General features: G+C 43.6%; 1 protein-coding gene across 1 annotated transcript in view; it reads left to right on the plus strand.

Moving 5' to 3' along the window:
• Nucleotides 1–1097: 1097 nt before the first annotated feature.
• The window catches only part of SLC4A10 (solute carrier family 4 member 10), a 951410-nt gene continuing 935124 nt past the window's right edge, over nucleotides 1098–17383 (plus strand). The window contains exon 1 of the mRNA XM_085645437.1: nucleotides 1098–1259. Coding sequence (XP_085501563.1) covers nucleotides 1212–1259 — 48 coding nt within the window. The 5' untranslated portion in view covers nucleotides 1098–1211. The remainder of the gene's footprint in view (nucleotides 1260–17383) is intronic.

Consider the following 17383-nt stretch of genomic DNA (forward strand, 5'->3'; position numbering starts at 1 on the left):
TAAGCCCCCTTTTTTAATTGTAACCCTTACCACACATGCCTTTACTACGTATCTCATAGTAAATGTATGCGTGGTAAAGGCTAGTCGTGTTAACCACGCATGTGTTGTAATGTATGCGTGGTTAAGGTTATGCGTGGAAACGGCTGCGTTGTAGTGGGCGTTTCCGATAACTATGGAACCAAATCCTCATGAAATTGGCCAGATATTCTGCATGTTTTTTCTTCTGTGGGTCTGGAAAGTTTCGGGTAGATCCAACAAGGTTGGCGGGAAATTTGATAGTAGTGGCACAACTTTTTCATGTGCTAAAAACGTTGATATTCTGTAATGAATCTGCATGAAATTTGGCAAGCTTTAAGCACGTTAACCCAAGTGCGGAACTTTTGTTTTTTGCACAGATCTGAAAATGGGGCAAAGATAAATGGGGTGGGGGCAGAGGGGCCCATAAATCGTTAATGTGCTAATAACTCTGATGCGGTTTTACAGATCCACTAAACACTTGGCAGATACTTATTACATGTAGCGTATTTGTGATACTGTCAGTTACATTCAAACCAATCAAGGGGGGGGGGGGGATACATGTAAAAGTAGCCATTTAATAATACCGCAAAAAAGTTTGTCTATTAAAATGTTTGCTTTTCTTGCTGTATAATTCAGTAAATGCTGTTCCTCCAAAGGCACATAATTAGTGCCCCTTCCACTCTGATATTTTCTAGAACAACATGTCTTGTATTTAGCGTCAGCAAGGACGCGCTGAGGCGCACATCTATTTCAGGGCCAGAGTCTCTTGAATAGACTCGGGAAGAACCGAGGACATATGTCTTGCTCTAAAGCAACACAACCATGCAAAGCCATCCTTCGAGGGGTTCGCCACAGGACTGCATGGCCCTGACATGCGTCTCCTAAGCAAGATGCGACAAGGCACGGCAGAGAATGCAGTGCGAGTCGTTAGCAAGACAGAGAGCGTCTGCTAGAGCACAGGGTTTATAACATGCGTGTATTAGGTCCCGGAGTGCCTGTCCCAGCTCGGCAGTGAGTGCTGGCCATGTGACTGGAACGAGTCTGAGAGTGGGACTGCCCCCTGCTTCAGGGATTCCTCATTCACAAGCTAAGCACCGCAGCTCAGCCGTGCCGCGCGGAAGCCACTGCGGAGAAGGGACACCCAGCGAAAGGTGCAGCCGACTCCAGGGAAGAGAGCGGTTCATCCCGAAAACATGGAGCTCAAGGAGCACGGAGCACAGATGGAGCCGCTGCTTCCCACGGTAGGACCTCTCAGATTATCAAGCAAGATGTCCTGCAAATCCTGTTAGACGATTAATCCCAACTAGGGTACGAAGGAGGCTCTCCTCGTGACAGAAGTGTTCTGTGTATGTGCCGAAGTAACGGGAGAAAGACACAATCTCTATTTTTTTTTATTCTGAGCCTTCGTGTTTCATTGTGTTACTGAAATAAAGGCCAGCGGCTGTCATTGGTTAGCGTGGGAGTTTTGTTTAATTATCAACTCACACGTACTAGGAACATACACACACTCACAGGCGGATTGATCCATTCTCGCAGACCCAGGGTGAGTTTTCTGATATTCGCATCCCGGTGACAGGATTTCTCACTTATGTAGCAGAGAAGCCTGTCGGCCGCCAGGCAGCTGATTCTAAGCAGCGGCTATCGGAAAGTGATTTGCCTTGACATTTTAAAGACAGGAAAATTGAGACAAAACATTGTGCTCGCCCGTCTGGTTATTGAAGTGGAGATGTCAGAGATCATTAGAGCTAATCTGTCGGGTTCTTCGCCCCCCCCCCCCCCCTCCGCTTTGCCTGGGCTATCCGTGTATATTTCTCCCCCGGCTGCATCCCTCTCTTCCGTCTCCTGCACTTATTGATAACGAAGTGAAAGTCGGTAAAATGCATTTGTGTGCCGCGGAGGTTAGAGCGTCTCCGCCGTGACGTCACAGACATAAACGTGATCTCCCTGAACTGCGCAGCTCATTGTACAGCAGACTGCGTCTCCTGCCCTTTGCCCCCATTAAGACAACAGTGGTCCTGGGGGATAGGATGTGTTTTTTAATTATAGATAACGATCTCATCCTCTACGAGTGACTCTCTCTCTGAATTGTCATACCGAAGCGCCAGTGAGCCTAAACTCCATCACATCAAAATAAAACAAACCAAAGGTCGTCGCTTGTGAAATAGTGTGAAATGCAGCGAACCGAACAATGGTAGAAACACATAACTGTTGTTTGCATATCGTGCACGCATGTACCCTTGGTGCAAATGGCACAGCACGTTACAATCACTATGTTAAATACTTTATTCCATGTAGCTGTTGCAAAAGTCATTCGAGGGATCGTCAGCAAAGCCGAGCATCCTTCCCTTGCTCTTTGGCTGCAGATCTTGTGGCATGCTCCAAATGGACCAATGGCAGTGCGTATTCATAAACACCTCATTTTTACCTCACCCTGCCTGAGCCATTCAATGGAATGAGTTAAGATTTCAAAAGTCTCCTTGTCACTACGAAGCGCACTAGATGTAATTGGGTTGATTGATGGTGTTCGGTATAAAACATTATAATTTTTTTTCTTATTGGTACTATTGACGTGGTTTTGCAGAGAGAACAGCTTGCACCCCAGGAGAAGCGCTGAGGAATCCGCATGTGCCCGCCGGCTCGGTTGCCTTAGCCTCTCGCATTCTTTCCTCGCTTAATATAGATTTAAAATGCACTTTGCATCACTGTTGCTGTGAAAATGAAGTGAGCACGGACGAAAAAGGGAGGGCTTTCCTTCTCAGGGAGTCACATTCTTTCCGTGATTATAAAGGTTTAGGATTAATGCTTAAAGTGCTGCTTAAACTGGGTTACAGACATGGATTCTGGAAGTTTGTAGGTGATCATGCATTTTAATGAATTATACAAAAACAGCTCTGCCTTATGACGCTTGAAAGCTCCCCCTATGGATACACCTTGGGTCTTATTACAATAACATAACATGAGTGTTTTCAAGTGCACGTTCAAACAGAAAGATATCTTGGTACTGAATAGCAAAAGTATATTGTGACTCAATTCAATGTATTCATTTTATCGACCTCGCAAGGATGAAATGCTGAGTGGGCCAGCCAGAATGTAAACATGTCACCATAAGATCAAACTGGTCCATCCAATTGTGGGTGCTTTCGTGCAATGAACCACCAAGCATACATTATGTTAGCACTACGGAATTAGCGTTGGTTCTGGACAATTTTGCATTGAATTTTTGTGGCTCATTAATATCCAAAAACCAACATTTGCAACAACTGACAGTGTACACAACATATTTTCCAGTTGACAATAAGAGCACATATCAGTTTAAGACTAATGCAAAATGTACTGTCCCTAGTGCAAAAATGCTCAGGAAAAGTGCGTCATACTGGAGAAATGTATGTGATGCAGAGACCACCTTGAGGTGCCCTACTACTCCTGACAGCGACTGAAACGCTCATGCACTGCAACCCTCGCACCTTCGTATGACCTTGGTGTCCATATTAGAAGCAACAATGGATACTCAGAGTGTATCTTGTTTTTAAGTTTGTGTTTTTTGCTTTTGCAGGCATCACATATGTGCATGGCATAGACTGTAGCATTCCGTAGGGTTATGTTGATGTGTGTGATGTTAGTTTTTACACTTTGTAAACCATTTAAAAGTCCTTTTTAGAACTTGTATGCAGGAGTAACTGTTCCCTTGTGAAGTGCCCAAATACTCTTCTGGGGCTTTTCCGTGCTGTAAAAATGGTCAATTAATAAATAAATATATCTGGCAAATTGACATCATTGTGCTATGGTTGATGTATATGGAGACATTTGTACATTTGTTTTTGTTTTATACAGACAGATTGCATGTAAAATTGAGTTCATTTATAGCAATAGGCAAAATAGACATGTAAAACTCTGCACACTGTCATAGGTCAACAGTTTTAAAGGGCTGTTATGCGGGACACAAGTCGCGGGCAGGCACATCTAGCCACTATTGTAACAGTGTGGACGCCGTCTACCCTTACAAGAGGTTGGGCCCCACAGAAATAGGTTGAATTTGTCCCGGTGTAGTTTTGTAATTTTCAGACACCGGACAATTTCAGCAGTGCCTGCAATTTGTCTGCTTTTGTTCCGAGAGCAAGGTGCAGGCAGGGAAGGGGCTTATGAGATTTCAGCTCATCCATAGCAAAAGCCAAATTTATGGGGTCATCGGGCCTCCTTTTGTTGGAGTATCCTGACTGGGAGCTATGGGAGCCTCACACTTAGATGCACTAAAGGAGAAACATAGGCTCAGAGCTTTTTATCACTTAAGCGAGACATGCGTTTGACTTTGTTCAGTCCCTGTGCATTTGCATGCACTGTAAGAATGTCAGGTGTGTTGGCCTGTCTTGGTATTTACACAAATACCAAATTAAATACCACTATTTTGACTTATTTCTTGTATAGCACTTTAGCACTACGCGTCCCAGTGCAGGGTGTCAGTGCGCTTTACATCACACGTACACTTTATACATTGACAATTAATCATACATGTGTAAATCAATGTACAGAATGTGTTACATAAGACAGTGAGGGTTACAAGGTGTAAGAGCCAGATGGCCTTCATAACTCACTGTGGTATAGTTGTAATGACACCTGCATTGTAAAGGATGTGTTGTAAAGGCATTATGATGTAATGCCTGCGTTGTAATGGATGATTCCCATAGTAGAAGGATTATAATTTATGAACTGCAAGTAACAAAAGGATCACTGTGTTAAAAGCAGTAACCCACTTATTCATTTACATAAAATAGAAATCTGTAATCTGCATGTTACATAATGTGCTTTGCTGGAGACATATTAACCCTCTATGTTACTCTGATTCAAATCTGGGCCTAGAGGAAACATAGATCTCTCCGGTAAATATGTTATCCTCCAGAGTGATCTTACAATATTATTATTCCCTGAGATTTGGCTAGCACGCAAAGATTTCTTCAGCAGGTGCTTTAACCCATAATATATTTCCAAATACAGACTTTGCAACCAATTAAGCTTAACAGATTTACTGCCTCATTCTCCTTGTTGCCAATTTCTTTGTGGAAGGTTTTAAAAAAATAAATGCTTGTTGAGGCCCAGATTTTGCTTTAGTGTTGGGTCAATTTCTTGGCACGACCCCAACGCAAAACCTCTTTTGTTAAAAATTGTAATGCGCTCAAATTTACTCATAATAGAACTGCTTAATATATGTGAGGTTTTAAGATCTGATGTCACTTCCTGGGAGGTCCTGGTTGTGATGCCAGATGCAATGTTACACACCTTGATGTCACGCACTGTAACTCCGGACAATGTCAGCAGCGCCTGCACATTGTCTGCTTTGGTTCTTGCAGCAAGGTGCAGGCGGGGAAGGCTCTTATCAGATTCCAGCTCGTCCATAACAATAGCCACATTTAGGGCCATCAAGCCTCCTTTTGTTGGAGCATCCTGGCTGGGAGCTATGGGAGCCTCACACTTAGATGCAATGGAGGGGATACAAAGGCTCGCAGCTTCTTATCACTTATGAGAAGCATGCATTTGACTTTGTTTAGTCCCTGAATACAAGAGATATGCATGCACTGTAAGAAGGACAGATGTGTTGGTCTATCCCATTGTTTACACAACTAACAATTTGAATATCACTATTTTATTTTATTTCTTTTATAGCACTTTAGCACTGCTCATCTCAATCCCGGGTGTGAGAGCACTTTACAGAACACGTACACATTATACATTGACAATAAATCATACATGTGTAAATCAATTAACAGAATGTGTTACATAAGACCGTGAGGGTTACAAGGTGTAAGAGCCAGATGGCCTTCATAGCTCACTGTGGTATAGTAGAAGGATTACAATTTCTGAACTGCAAGTAACAAAAGGATCTGTGTGTTAAAATCAGTAACTCACTTAACCATTTACATAAAATAAAAATCTGTTATCTGCGTGTTACAAAATGTGCTTTTCAGGTGCGTTATTTACCATCTATGCTACTTTGATTCAAAACTGGGACTAGACAAAACACAGATCTCTCCAGCAAATACGTTATCTTTCAGATTTATCTTACCATTACTATTATTCCCTGAGATTTAGCTGTCACACAAAGATTTCTTCAGCAGGTGCTTTAACCAAATAAGATAATTTCAAATACAGATTTTGCAACCCATTAAGCATAACAGATTTACTGCCAAATCCTCTTTGTTGCCAATCTATTTGTGGAAGTTTATTTTTTTTTTAAATGTGTCAGTGTTGCATCAATTTTTTGGCTCAACCTCAACTAAAAATCTCATTGTAATGCGCTCAAATGTACTCATGATATACCTTCTAAACATATGTGAAGTCTTAAGATCTGATGTCATTTCCTGGGTGGTCATGGTTGTGATGCCACTTCCTGTGATGCCAGGTGCGGTGTCACATACCTTGATCTCAAGCACTGTGATGTCATGCGCCATGACATCACTTGCATACTGCATAACTTGGTTAGTCCTCCCACTTATTTTTTAAGCTTTGCGCCTTGCCATTTTGTGCAAAGAAAAACAAAAAACATCTCTGTTTACTCACTTCTGCATCACTAACAAACACAAATAATAAACGTCCCGAATATTCCTCCCTTTGATGATGTCTGCTTGGGTTTTTGACTTGAGACCTGTTGCTATATCATTCACCAGAAGGCACTGTGAAGATCACTCTAAAATATTTTGCTTAGCTACAGATAAAATGATGCAGTTTATGAATATGGCAATTTGAAGAAAGATGCTTAATGTTCCAGAGTGGGTCCTGTTAAAGGAGCCTGAAAACATGAATAACATCATCAAACATCATACACATATGAGTTCTTTATAAATCCTATGCACATGGGTGTAAAATAAATTTTGTCAGTCAGTAACTTTATTTCGGCCACAAGGACCATAAAAGTACATCATTACAAAAAAATCACACCCGCGTTACGAAAAATAAAAGGCAAATGCACTCACAATCATGTATCTACAATCATTACAGATATAAAATAGTATCATTCCATTTCTTAAAATCAGTTAAAACGCTCGTCGAGTTGATTACAACCTGAAATTATCAGTATGGAAAGCAGTAAATGAAGTGGAAAACTGGGACGAAGATCCCTGTTAGCTAAACCCACGTATTGCCTATTAAATTAACATTTCATGGTACAACCCACAATTCATTTACACATTTACAATTGTTATATTTTCACAGACGTTTACATTTAAAAGTATGACTTCCCCGTCATATGTGGTGGTACCTTTTATTTCACCGATGTAAATGTTATAGTGTGCAAGATTCTAGTTTCTCCACTACGCATGCCCTTCTTCAGACAGTACCATCTGAAGAAGAAACTTGTCTCCTATGGAAGCTAATGCGTTACAGCATTTTTGGACACTTGTGATCGGTCAAATTTGAAGAATCTTTCAACAATAAATAAGCTGAATTAATTTCTCTGCTGGCACGTTGACACAGCATCTTTTGTGGTCCGTTAAACAAGTGTATCAATCCTGTTGTACTTATAATACAAACGTAGATGTCATTAAGTGTGTCTTGTGCATTAACACTACTGCTTGACGTCACTCTGTGCACTTTGCTTGAGAATGTGCACACTACTGACAGTTCTATGGCACACTAGCCTCACTAACTGATGTTCTGCTGATAACATATTGTAGAAATGGAAACTGCAAACCCATAGCAGGTTCAAGTGTACTTTGGAGTTCAAGGCTAGCCCTGCTATCTCTCATTCAGTTATTTTGATATGCTGCTTAGAGCCACTGCACTCATTGAAAGGAAGAGCTTGTGCCCTTATTAAAGGTTATTCATTCATGGGTGTGTCCTTGACGGTGTTTTCTTTGATAAAATGTTCCAATTTGTCATAGAATGATGTCTGTCGGTAGGCTCAAGTTTCTCAACTTCTGAATTAAATCACTTGTGCTCTGAGGCAGCCCCCAAGGCACTGTAGTTTCACACTCGCACATCATGTAAATGTGCAAGTGCAACCATGCGGTGGGGATACAGAAGGCGTTACACACCCGACACCATTCTCAGGGGCATATTATCAAGCACGGTGTTAGAATTATCGCCGCTTTAGCGGCAGAAAACTGCCGCTGAAGCGGCGATAATGGGCTTGATAATATGCTGCAGAGGATTCCAATAGAAGCCCATATTGACACCAGAACATGGGCTTCTATGGGAATTCTCTGCTGCATATTATCAAGCCCATTATCGCCACTTTAGCGGCAGAAAAAAAGCAGCGATAATTTTAATGCCGTTTCTTGATAATATGCCCCTCAGTTCTCAGTTGCAGAAGAAAGTCACGGCTCTCAGTGACAGATTTATCTACACTTTGTGCTGGTGGAAAGTCACACAAAGTAACATGAAGTTTTGCCAAGTCTTTGAAGATTATATTTTTTCAGCACAAAAGGTATTTTGCATTGGAATTGAGCTGTTTTCCCAGCACAGACAGAACTTTCCACTGCTTTGCACCACTTTACGTTAAAGAGGCATTACACGGGTGTAACTTGGGCAGGTTATCACAACCTACCATTCACAAAAAGCCTGATTTACCAGCATTGGCAAACAGGGCTTTGCATAAAAAATAACATCTCCTTGAAGCAGGTGCTAACTTGGAGAAATGGCTCTCTTTTTCCAAACATTTCACATAGTACATACGTGCTACACTATGCAGCGCATAGTGTAATGTTTAAAATGTGCCTAGGCATAGGATTTTGACTAGGAGGATCTATTTCCAGTACATATCTTATGCTAGACAGCACTCACACACCTCTGCACCATGGTACAAATGCTGTGCGTGGCAGTAGGCAGCTTGCTTGAACCCAGCACAGGGGATTAGAGCAGCAGCAGGACATTTTTTAATAAATATGGCTCTATGCTGCTTTCTTTCCCTTGTGCAACTCAGCAACTTTGGATTCCGATCTGCGTGGCACCGCTCAGTGTTTTCAGATTCCTCGGCTGAGCAAGCCAGCTCATATCAAAAATCCAAATAAAATAATCTTTTCGATGTCATAAAAACAATTTACAGTTTGTAGAAACAGCTGTGATGTTTTCATCCTAGACCTCAGACTTCTCCCCAATATTACAGCCACTTTATTACCCAGCGTCCATTTTACAGTATCAATAAAGCTTAATATTGCATAGCATGGCCTCACTGACTCTTGGGTTTGAGAGCTTGTACATTTAAATTGCTATTGGATGTAAATACAGATGGATTACCTATAGATTGTCCTCATTTGGTGCAATAAATTTGAAACATGCATATTTTCTTATTTGTTTTCAATTGCTATATTATATGAATTTGCTCATAGATGGATTGTGGGCAACCTCTAACAGTTTCTAAGTTGTATTTAATGCATACACTCATTAACAGGAACCTTTTTGCCTAGAGCTAAACTGACAGCAGTAAAATGTCTGAAAGTCAAACTGGCCATCAAAGAATCACTCACAGTTTAATAATCGCACATTTCTATTACTTCTCTGTTGTAATAGTGGTGCTTTTACATTAACTTGTGTACAGAAATGAAGTGCCCTCAAACCATAAATCATGCGATTATTTAGATGTGATTTATTATGTAAAAATGTGTTTTTTTATTAGACGTGAGGTAAAAACATTTTTAGAAATGCACGATGTGTTTTCTACTTCTAGTATAAAGATTGTATAGCTTTTCACCACATCGAGTAGTATTTGTGAAAGGGAACTCCTTTACTATGAAAACATTTACACGGTTGAGGCATGCTTGTGATAATGAAGAATTGTTTAGTCAAGCAATGACTCAAGTGAAATGAAAATGAAATACCAGTATTTGCGCAAACAATTACCCCTAAGGGTTTCAAGGCGCTGGGGGCCGTTGGGAAGATTAAGCGAGCTATTGCCCAGAGTCACATGGTGCTAGGCCATCTGCCGCCGGCCTTCGAACCGTGTGCCATACCTCTTCCACAAAGCTTCATATAGACAGAATGAAAGTTATGGACACATTGATGGACAGAACCACTTTTTGACTGATTGACTATCACTGGCATAGGGATTTCTGTTATGAAGATCATTTTCAATAAGTCAAGAATGGTAGCCTTTAGAGGAGATAATAAGGTATAAGGAACCAGTTGAGTAAGACCTTAATTTCTCTATATCAAATTAGTTTGAAATTTGTAGGTCCGCCTATGGTGCGTTCATGCTGAGCGTTTTGACAGTGGGATGAGATGCATGGGTCTTCAGTAGGATGGTGGGTCAATATTTTCTGAGAGGGGAGACCAGAAAAAGGTCAAAGATTCTGGAGAGATAAAGTATGTAATCTTGGAACGGAGTGTAATCAATATTGACTATACCTGAGCCTACCAAAATCACCTCAGTGTGAGATAATGAACTGCAATTGATCTCACTACTTGAAAGGTGTCTACTAGAATAAGGACTATGCATGATAGAACAGCCCCTTCTAAGAACTGGGGAACAGATCATTGTTATTATGGGCCTTTTATTTCAAAGGAGAGTCATATTATGGAAGCCACAGTCTTTCCTTTCTATGTAGTTACAGCTGCTGCCTGGAAGCAGCAGTGGGGTGTGTGGGGGGGTATCACTTAAAAAGAAAATCACTTACCTCCCGGCCAGCCAACTGGCCGGCAGCCGCAGCCTCTCCTGCGTCCTCTTCCTGGCTTCTTGTGAGAAACAGCAAGCACCAGGGCTCCCCCTCTTCCCCCAGCCAATCACAATGCTGCAATGCAGCATTGTGATTGGTCTGAGCGCCGTGACACGATGCTCAGACGGGGGCTGTAGGGTTGGCATGTTCTCCATGCAGGCTGTAATGCGGTCAGCATGGAGAACAGGAAAAGTGCCCATGACTGTTTTGGACAGCCCGAGAGGACCAACCAAACAGTCATTGTACACTTAGGAGGGTTGTACCACTTCTCCCCTGCTCTTCAGCCATGCCCCACCCCCTCACGCAAGCTGCCTCAGCAGCAGGACAAAATAAAATGATTATAATATTAGTTATTATCATTTTATTTTTGCCTTTCTTTTGCTGCTTCGAGGTAGTGGGACGATGCTCCTTCGTCTTAGCGGAGGAGACACCACTGTTTCTATCTTCTCCATAGGACCAGTATTAGGAGCTAAACAATGGACAAACTGATTCACTTTGTTGTGGCTGGGGGCCGGGGCTGGACTACGTACTCCAGTAGCCCTGAAGGAAGTGGGAGCATATTGTAGTGGCAGTCAGGCGCATTTAAGCTCCACTTTCTTCCCACAGCACAAGACGACTTTGTTGTGGCTGGGGGCCGGACTACGTTGCCCAGAAGCCCCAAAGGAGGCGGGGGTATACCGCAGCACATGTCGGGACATTAAAGTTCCACTTTCTTTCTGTAGTGTGGGATGCAAGTGGGACGTGCCCAGGTGCATGCCCAGGTGAAGACTGGGTCAAGAGTGGGCCCGTCGGCACCCATCTGTGGCCGGTCAAGGGTGAGCTGGGCCCAGTCTCTTGGGTCCAAGGCTTGCCATCTAGTACCATGGAGGCGGTTCCTTGACTTGATCATCCGTCAAATCTCCCTGGTTTACTCAGCACAGCACAACACCTTCTTCCTTTTCCTTTGTTCTTTATTCATGTTTGTTTGTAGTCCTTAAATGCCTAGGTGGACAATGGGTAAAAGGAAAAATACAGGGGAGAATGTTATTGCCTCCACTAATCCACCAGGTGGCATAATTTAGGATTTTTTCCTGGCATGTGCAGTTAATGTTGTTTCCAATGAGATCGAACTGGCTGAGAGATGATTTTCAAGGGATTTTGAGGGTGCCTCAGGTGGTCCACTTATTTCTCTAGCAGGTCCATCTATAGACCCCACAACTTTAGCCATCCCAAGTGCCCCGGGTCCACCCTTTGACATAGTTGTGTAACTGAATGCCGCTTCAGCTGTTGATGTATCCATCTGCAAATCTGATGCCTTGTCCCATAGTGACACTGAACCATGTGCTAAATGCAAATATAAAGCTAATCAAGGAGGCCACACAAAACCACAAAGCAGATGCAGGTGAAGTAACAGACACAGAGACTGTGAATCCATTTCCTTTGCTGCCTGGATTAGATCCATCCAAACCCATGAAAGAAAATGGCATATCTTTGCCTATCGACTGGGATGGTACCTTGTACCAATTTATGTCTTTGGTACATACAAATGTGTCACCCCCAGTGGATAAGATTTGCACCCTGGAACTCACAGTTAGCCAATTGGCATCATCTGTAAATTCCCCTTTAGGTCAACAAGCCCCGTTACAATCGCAGCCCACTAATATTGACTGCATTAATCCTTCCCCAATGGCTCCCACTGGGTACCTGGTCAGTGAAAGGCCCGGCCTGCTGCCTCGAGCACTTGGAAACCCCTGCTCCCCACGTCCAGGAGTAAGAGGAGTAATGGTGTCAGGGGGTAGAACGCAGGCCTTAGGGCTATGAATAGGGGGCACAAGCGGGGACTAGTACTCAGGAAAAGGTAAGTCCCGGGGCACGTAAACAAGGTGTCAATCAAGTGACAACATTGGTAATCCCAAAGAAAAGTCAATGTTCATCTCCAGTGTATTGATTCTTGTTTTAATTACTCAATCGAACAAACGAAAACCAGCCGACACGTGTTTCGTCGCAATTGGGAGTAATCCCGCGACTTCCTCAGGGCTGTTGAGTAGCGGTATTAGTCTTGGTGTGAGTGCTCTGCGGTGATAATTCCAACCCGGCTGGTGATGGAGTCTCAAGATGAGAGTGGCTGATAACGGAAATCAAAAACGTGATCTGTAGGTAACAGAGTAATCTTTGTATGAACGAGCTACCGGTGATAATTCCAACCCGGCTGCTGTTGTTCTGTTTATAAGTAAAAGGTCCAGGGAATATGACCAGTACAGTTATATCTACAGCGAGTAAGCTGTGGTATCACCTGGCAGTATCGATGGACATAAAAACACAAAGTTGGGTGTTCCTCGAATATCTGGTACACAAAGTGTAATCTGTGTTACTTCAGCGGATACGCTGAGGTTGTTCCCGACGTTGACGAGGAGCGCACAGGCACTGCCGGAGGCGTGCTGTGAGCCTCGGATGGCAAGGAGAGTCGTCCGTGTCTCTATCAGCGGGTGCGCTGTCGTGGTACACTGCCTTAGTGTGAGCGGATTTTCCCGGGTATCGAAGTACTCAGGAAAAGGCTTTTATTTCTCAGCTGCAGCCCCACTTTAATCTTCCTTCCGATTGCTGCCCTTATGTAGCCGTCTGGTGAAGAATCTCATGCACACCTTAAGAACAAAGTATGTCATTAGCTGTTGTGTCGTACGGAATTTAACTTATCTGTGAATGATGAAATTCTATTGGTAAGGAGGGTGGGCTGGGTGGGGCCTATGCCTAAAAGCATCAGAGGGCACTGTTTGGTTATCAATTGCAGAATGCCCTGGCTTAGCACAGAGGCTGATTAAAAGCAGGGCGAGAGCCTGCATGATTAAAAACTGTATTCGCCTTGTCCCCTTGGGCTTTTTCTATGAACATTTACAACCGAGACATAGGGTGAGCCATGAGCCCTTGCCCCCTAGGGCTGTTGTAGGTGATATGTTTTCAAGCCCTACCTCCAACAGATTCTTTCCCTTATCCACTCTGGATGGTATAGATTGACGGCCAACTTTGCTCGACAGAAACAGTGTTGCTCCGACCACTGGGATTGTAGTAATGCATGACATTGTCAGTCCCAAATCATCCTCTAATAAAGCTGTGCCTTCTCCTACTAACTCCCTATGTTCTGACACTGCCCTCACCTTCTTGAGTACGCTCCCTATTATCTAGTTGGGAAAGGGCCACCCCTTGATCCCACAGTAGCTCTGGGGTTGCATGGCCCGGTGATATTTTTCCCCCTGTCCTCTCACATCAAGGTAGTTTCTTGGAACATAGTGGGTTTAGTGTCTAAACCTTCACGCCCCAGTTGGGGCTTGTTTATAGATGTATTTGATATCTGTCTATTCCAAGACATATGGTCACTTGCCCAGCAATTTTGCGCTAGGTATGTTAACTTTTCTTTGCCTGCCATTACCTCAAGGAAGGGAAGGCGATCAGGGGGTTATCAATCTGAGTGAAGACCACCCTTTGCTGTATGATAAAGGAGACGGATGCGGGCAGTCCAGATATTCCATGTGTTTCCCTTTCCTTTCCTTCTGGCGAGGTGTACTATTTTTACAATGTGTATTGCAGGCCTGGGGGCAAAGATGCCAAACTGCAAGTAATTGATATGTTTGATAATCATTTGGCAGATTTGCACATGGATTCTTTTAAAATAGTAGCAGGTGATTTAATTGCAAATTTGAGCCTTTCTCCGAGGCGGATTGCATTAGCGACGAGGACTATGTCTGGGGTGTTCCTAGTCTTACACTCTCCCATGTCAAAAGGTCATCTGCTGTAGTGTTACAGCTTAATGCATTTACGCTCAGTGATGGCATTAGGGCGTGTAACAGGAGATCCAAATCTGACAAGGAGGAGAGTTACATGTTTAACCACCCCAGTGTTCTAGTCTAACTCTATTTTGCTGGGCATTAGGTAATGGCCAGCATTGGTTGACATGGCTGTTGTCCTTAGGCAAGATACCATCCATAATGCCCCGGGATTAACACTGAGACTCCTGGGTGACATTCTTCAGAAAACTCCTTATGAGCCTTTAGATAGAAAGTTGGTCTCCACCAACAATCAGCATAGACGTCAGTGGAGTGTGGTGGAAGAATCAGCAACAACCTTGGCAAAAGTGTTAGATCTTGTGTCTGTTAGCTTAGACACTCTGGTAGCTGAGAATGTGTTCCCCGACCATCCTGATTCTTTTTTAGTTTGTGTACAATCCACAATTCTATGAATTGTCTCCCTTGGAATTTATTCCTGAAAGAGTCTAAAGGCATCCCAAACAGAAAGAAAGAGGTGTCTTGGTACACAAAATCTTGTAGAGAAGTCAGACGTGCTCTGTCAGCATCCATTGAAGCTGGCTCCAGAGATGCCATTCAGGCTGCTAGGTTGCTTTACAAAACTACAATTCACAATGCAAGAAGAGCTTGGGAATGTACTAAAACGTGCTCAATGTTGACTGCCTCTAAAGGCAAGAACGACCAAACGTGTTGGCGTATCATCGCCAATGGTTACCTCGACAGTCATGCCCCGTTGGACAGCAATATTTCTGCTGCTGTTTGGGTTGAGCATTTCTCCAGCTGTACTCAGGAGATGTAGTACCGGATCTGTCAGAGGTTATGCCCATTGGTCAGGAGATCCAACGGGAGAGAGAGCAATTTTATTGATGTAGCTACTGATGAGCAACCCATTGAATTAGCAACACAAGGGGCTCACCATATATCTAGCGTCAGTGACAGCTCCTCCGCTAAGGCAGAGGGGGTGTCGCCCTACTGCTTTTAGCAGTGAAATAAAAGGAAAAATAAAATGAAAATGACTTGCATTATTATCATTTTATTTGTTCTTGCTGTGGCGTCTCGGCGGGCTGGGGCATATCTGCTCTGCTCTCAGAGCAGCGGGAGGAGTGGTGGGCACTATGTAAGTGTGCATGAATGTTTGACCGGCCCTCTCGGGCCAGCCAAACATTCATGCGCACTTTGCATGTTCTCCACACAAGCTGCATTGTAGTCTGCAGGAAGACATGCACAGGCTCCAATTCCTTGGCTGAGCGCCAAACCACGGAGTTCAGACCAATCACAATCCTTCATTGTAGAGTTGTGATTGGCTATGGGGACACTGGGAGTCCAGGTGGTTCCTGTTTCCACAGAAGAAGCCAGGAAGAGGACGGACGAGAAGTGGCGGTGGCCGGTCAGTCGGCCGTCCGGTAGGTAAGTGATTTTTTTTTTAATTCCCCTCCCTCTCTTCCCCTCTCCCTGCCCCACTGCTGCTTCCCGGGAGCAGCCGCCACTTTCTAGCATGGGAATCTTTAAAGCTCTAGATTTGATTACACTAAATAAGGCACAGGACTGGATAAAGTGCCTGGTGATATTTTTAGGTCATGTAGATAGTGCCTCTTTTATGTTCTGTTATTCAATGCGCCTATGCCAACCACATAGGCCGGGGAGGAGATTAACCCAATTTTCAAGAAGGGCTGTAGGTCTCTACCTTCCAATTACAGACCTATAATCCTCATTTACAGCTCGCAAAAGCTGTTTAGTCAGATAATTTTGAATAGCTTGAGCGAGTGGATGATCGAAATGAGCATTTTGACACCATTGCAAACTGGGTTCAGGGATGGTGCTGGAACAATGGACCAGGGTTTCGCCTACAGCTGTTGAACTGGAAATATGTAACCCTGGCGGTAGGTAGACTTTATGTAATGTTTGTGGACCTTCGGTCCGCTTTGGCCCTCATCCACAGAGAGTCCCAGTGGAAGGTGCTGGCTGTGATGGGGTACCTGCCTACCTCTTAAAAGTTATAATCAGATTACATTCTAACAATTACGCCCAGGTTAGATGCTGCTCTCAGGGCAAGCTAACGGATTCAATCCCTGTAAAACAGGGAGTAAGGCATGGGTGTGTGCTGGTCCCAACTATCTTTCTCCTTTAGATCAATTAATTGATTTCTCAGCTTGAGAAATGTGAGTGTGATGCTCCGTGTTTGGCTGGGGTTAAGATCCCAGCCTTACTGTTCACAGATTTCACACTTTTGCTATCTAAATCCCATATGGGAATCCGGAAGCTTCTGGATTGTTTTGGGTCATTCTGCAGGCAGCAGGGTTTGGAGATTAATCCTGGAAAGACGAAATACATGTTTTTTAATCCCTGTCCAACACCTCGCCCATGCCCGACTCTTAATGGTGTGGCTCTGGCGAGAGTCCAGGTGTTTGACTTTATGGAGGTCACGCATGCTGAACATTTTGTTTGGTCATCCCACACGTAGAAGTGTAGACTCAAACTAGAGCAATATTGTGGGGTATCCTGGGGGCGCAACGTGGCTCTTCCTTCTGCCCAACTACACCAGCTCTTGAGATCTATAATTGTTGCAACTTTGTATGGTGGAGAGTTGTGGGGAGTTCTTGACACTAGAGCCCTTGAGCAAACTGAAAAATTATTCATGAGGAGTTTAAACAATCTTCCTCCTAGTATCCCATTGGTCCACCTTCGACTAGATCATGCCCTTAGATGCATTAGTGATAAAGCGGGGCTAAAACCGCTGTTGTATTTGCAGACTCTGGGCATTCCATGAGCTCATGCTCTTTTCTAGGGCCCTAGAAGATGTATTGGGGCAATCTGGGGCCAGTAAGATTACCTGGCTGCAGTCTATTAAAGATCAATTGAGACAGATTGGGCTTGAGAATCTTTGGTCTTCCCCAGAAGATGCCATTTCAGTTTTGAAGTCAGACTGAAAGCCTAGTGGCACAACATTGACCA

Source organism: Triturus cristatus, chromosome 3_1 (genome assembly GCF_964204655.1).
Source record: "Triturus cristatus chromosome 3_1, aTriCri1.1, whole genome shotgun sequence".
Taxonomy (NCBI): domain Eukaryota; kingdom Metazoa; phylum Chordata; class Amphibia; order Caudata; family Salamandridae; genus Triturus; species Triturus cristatus.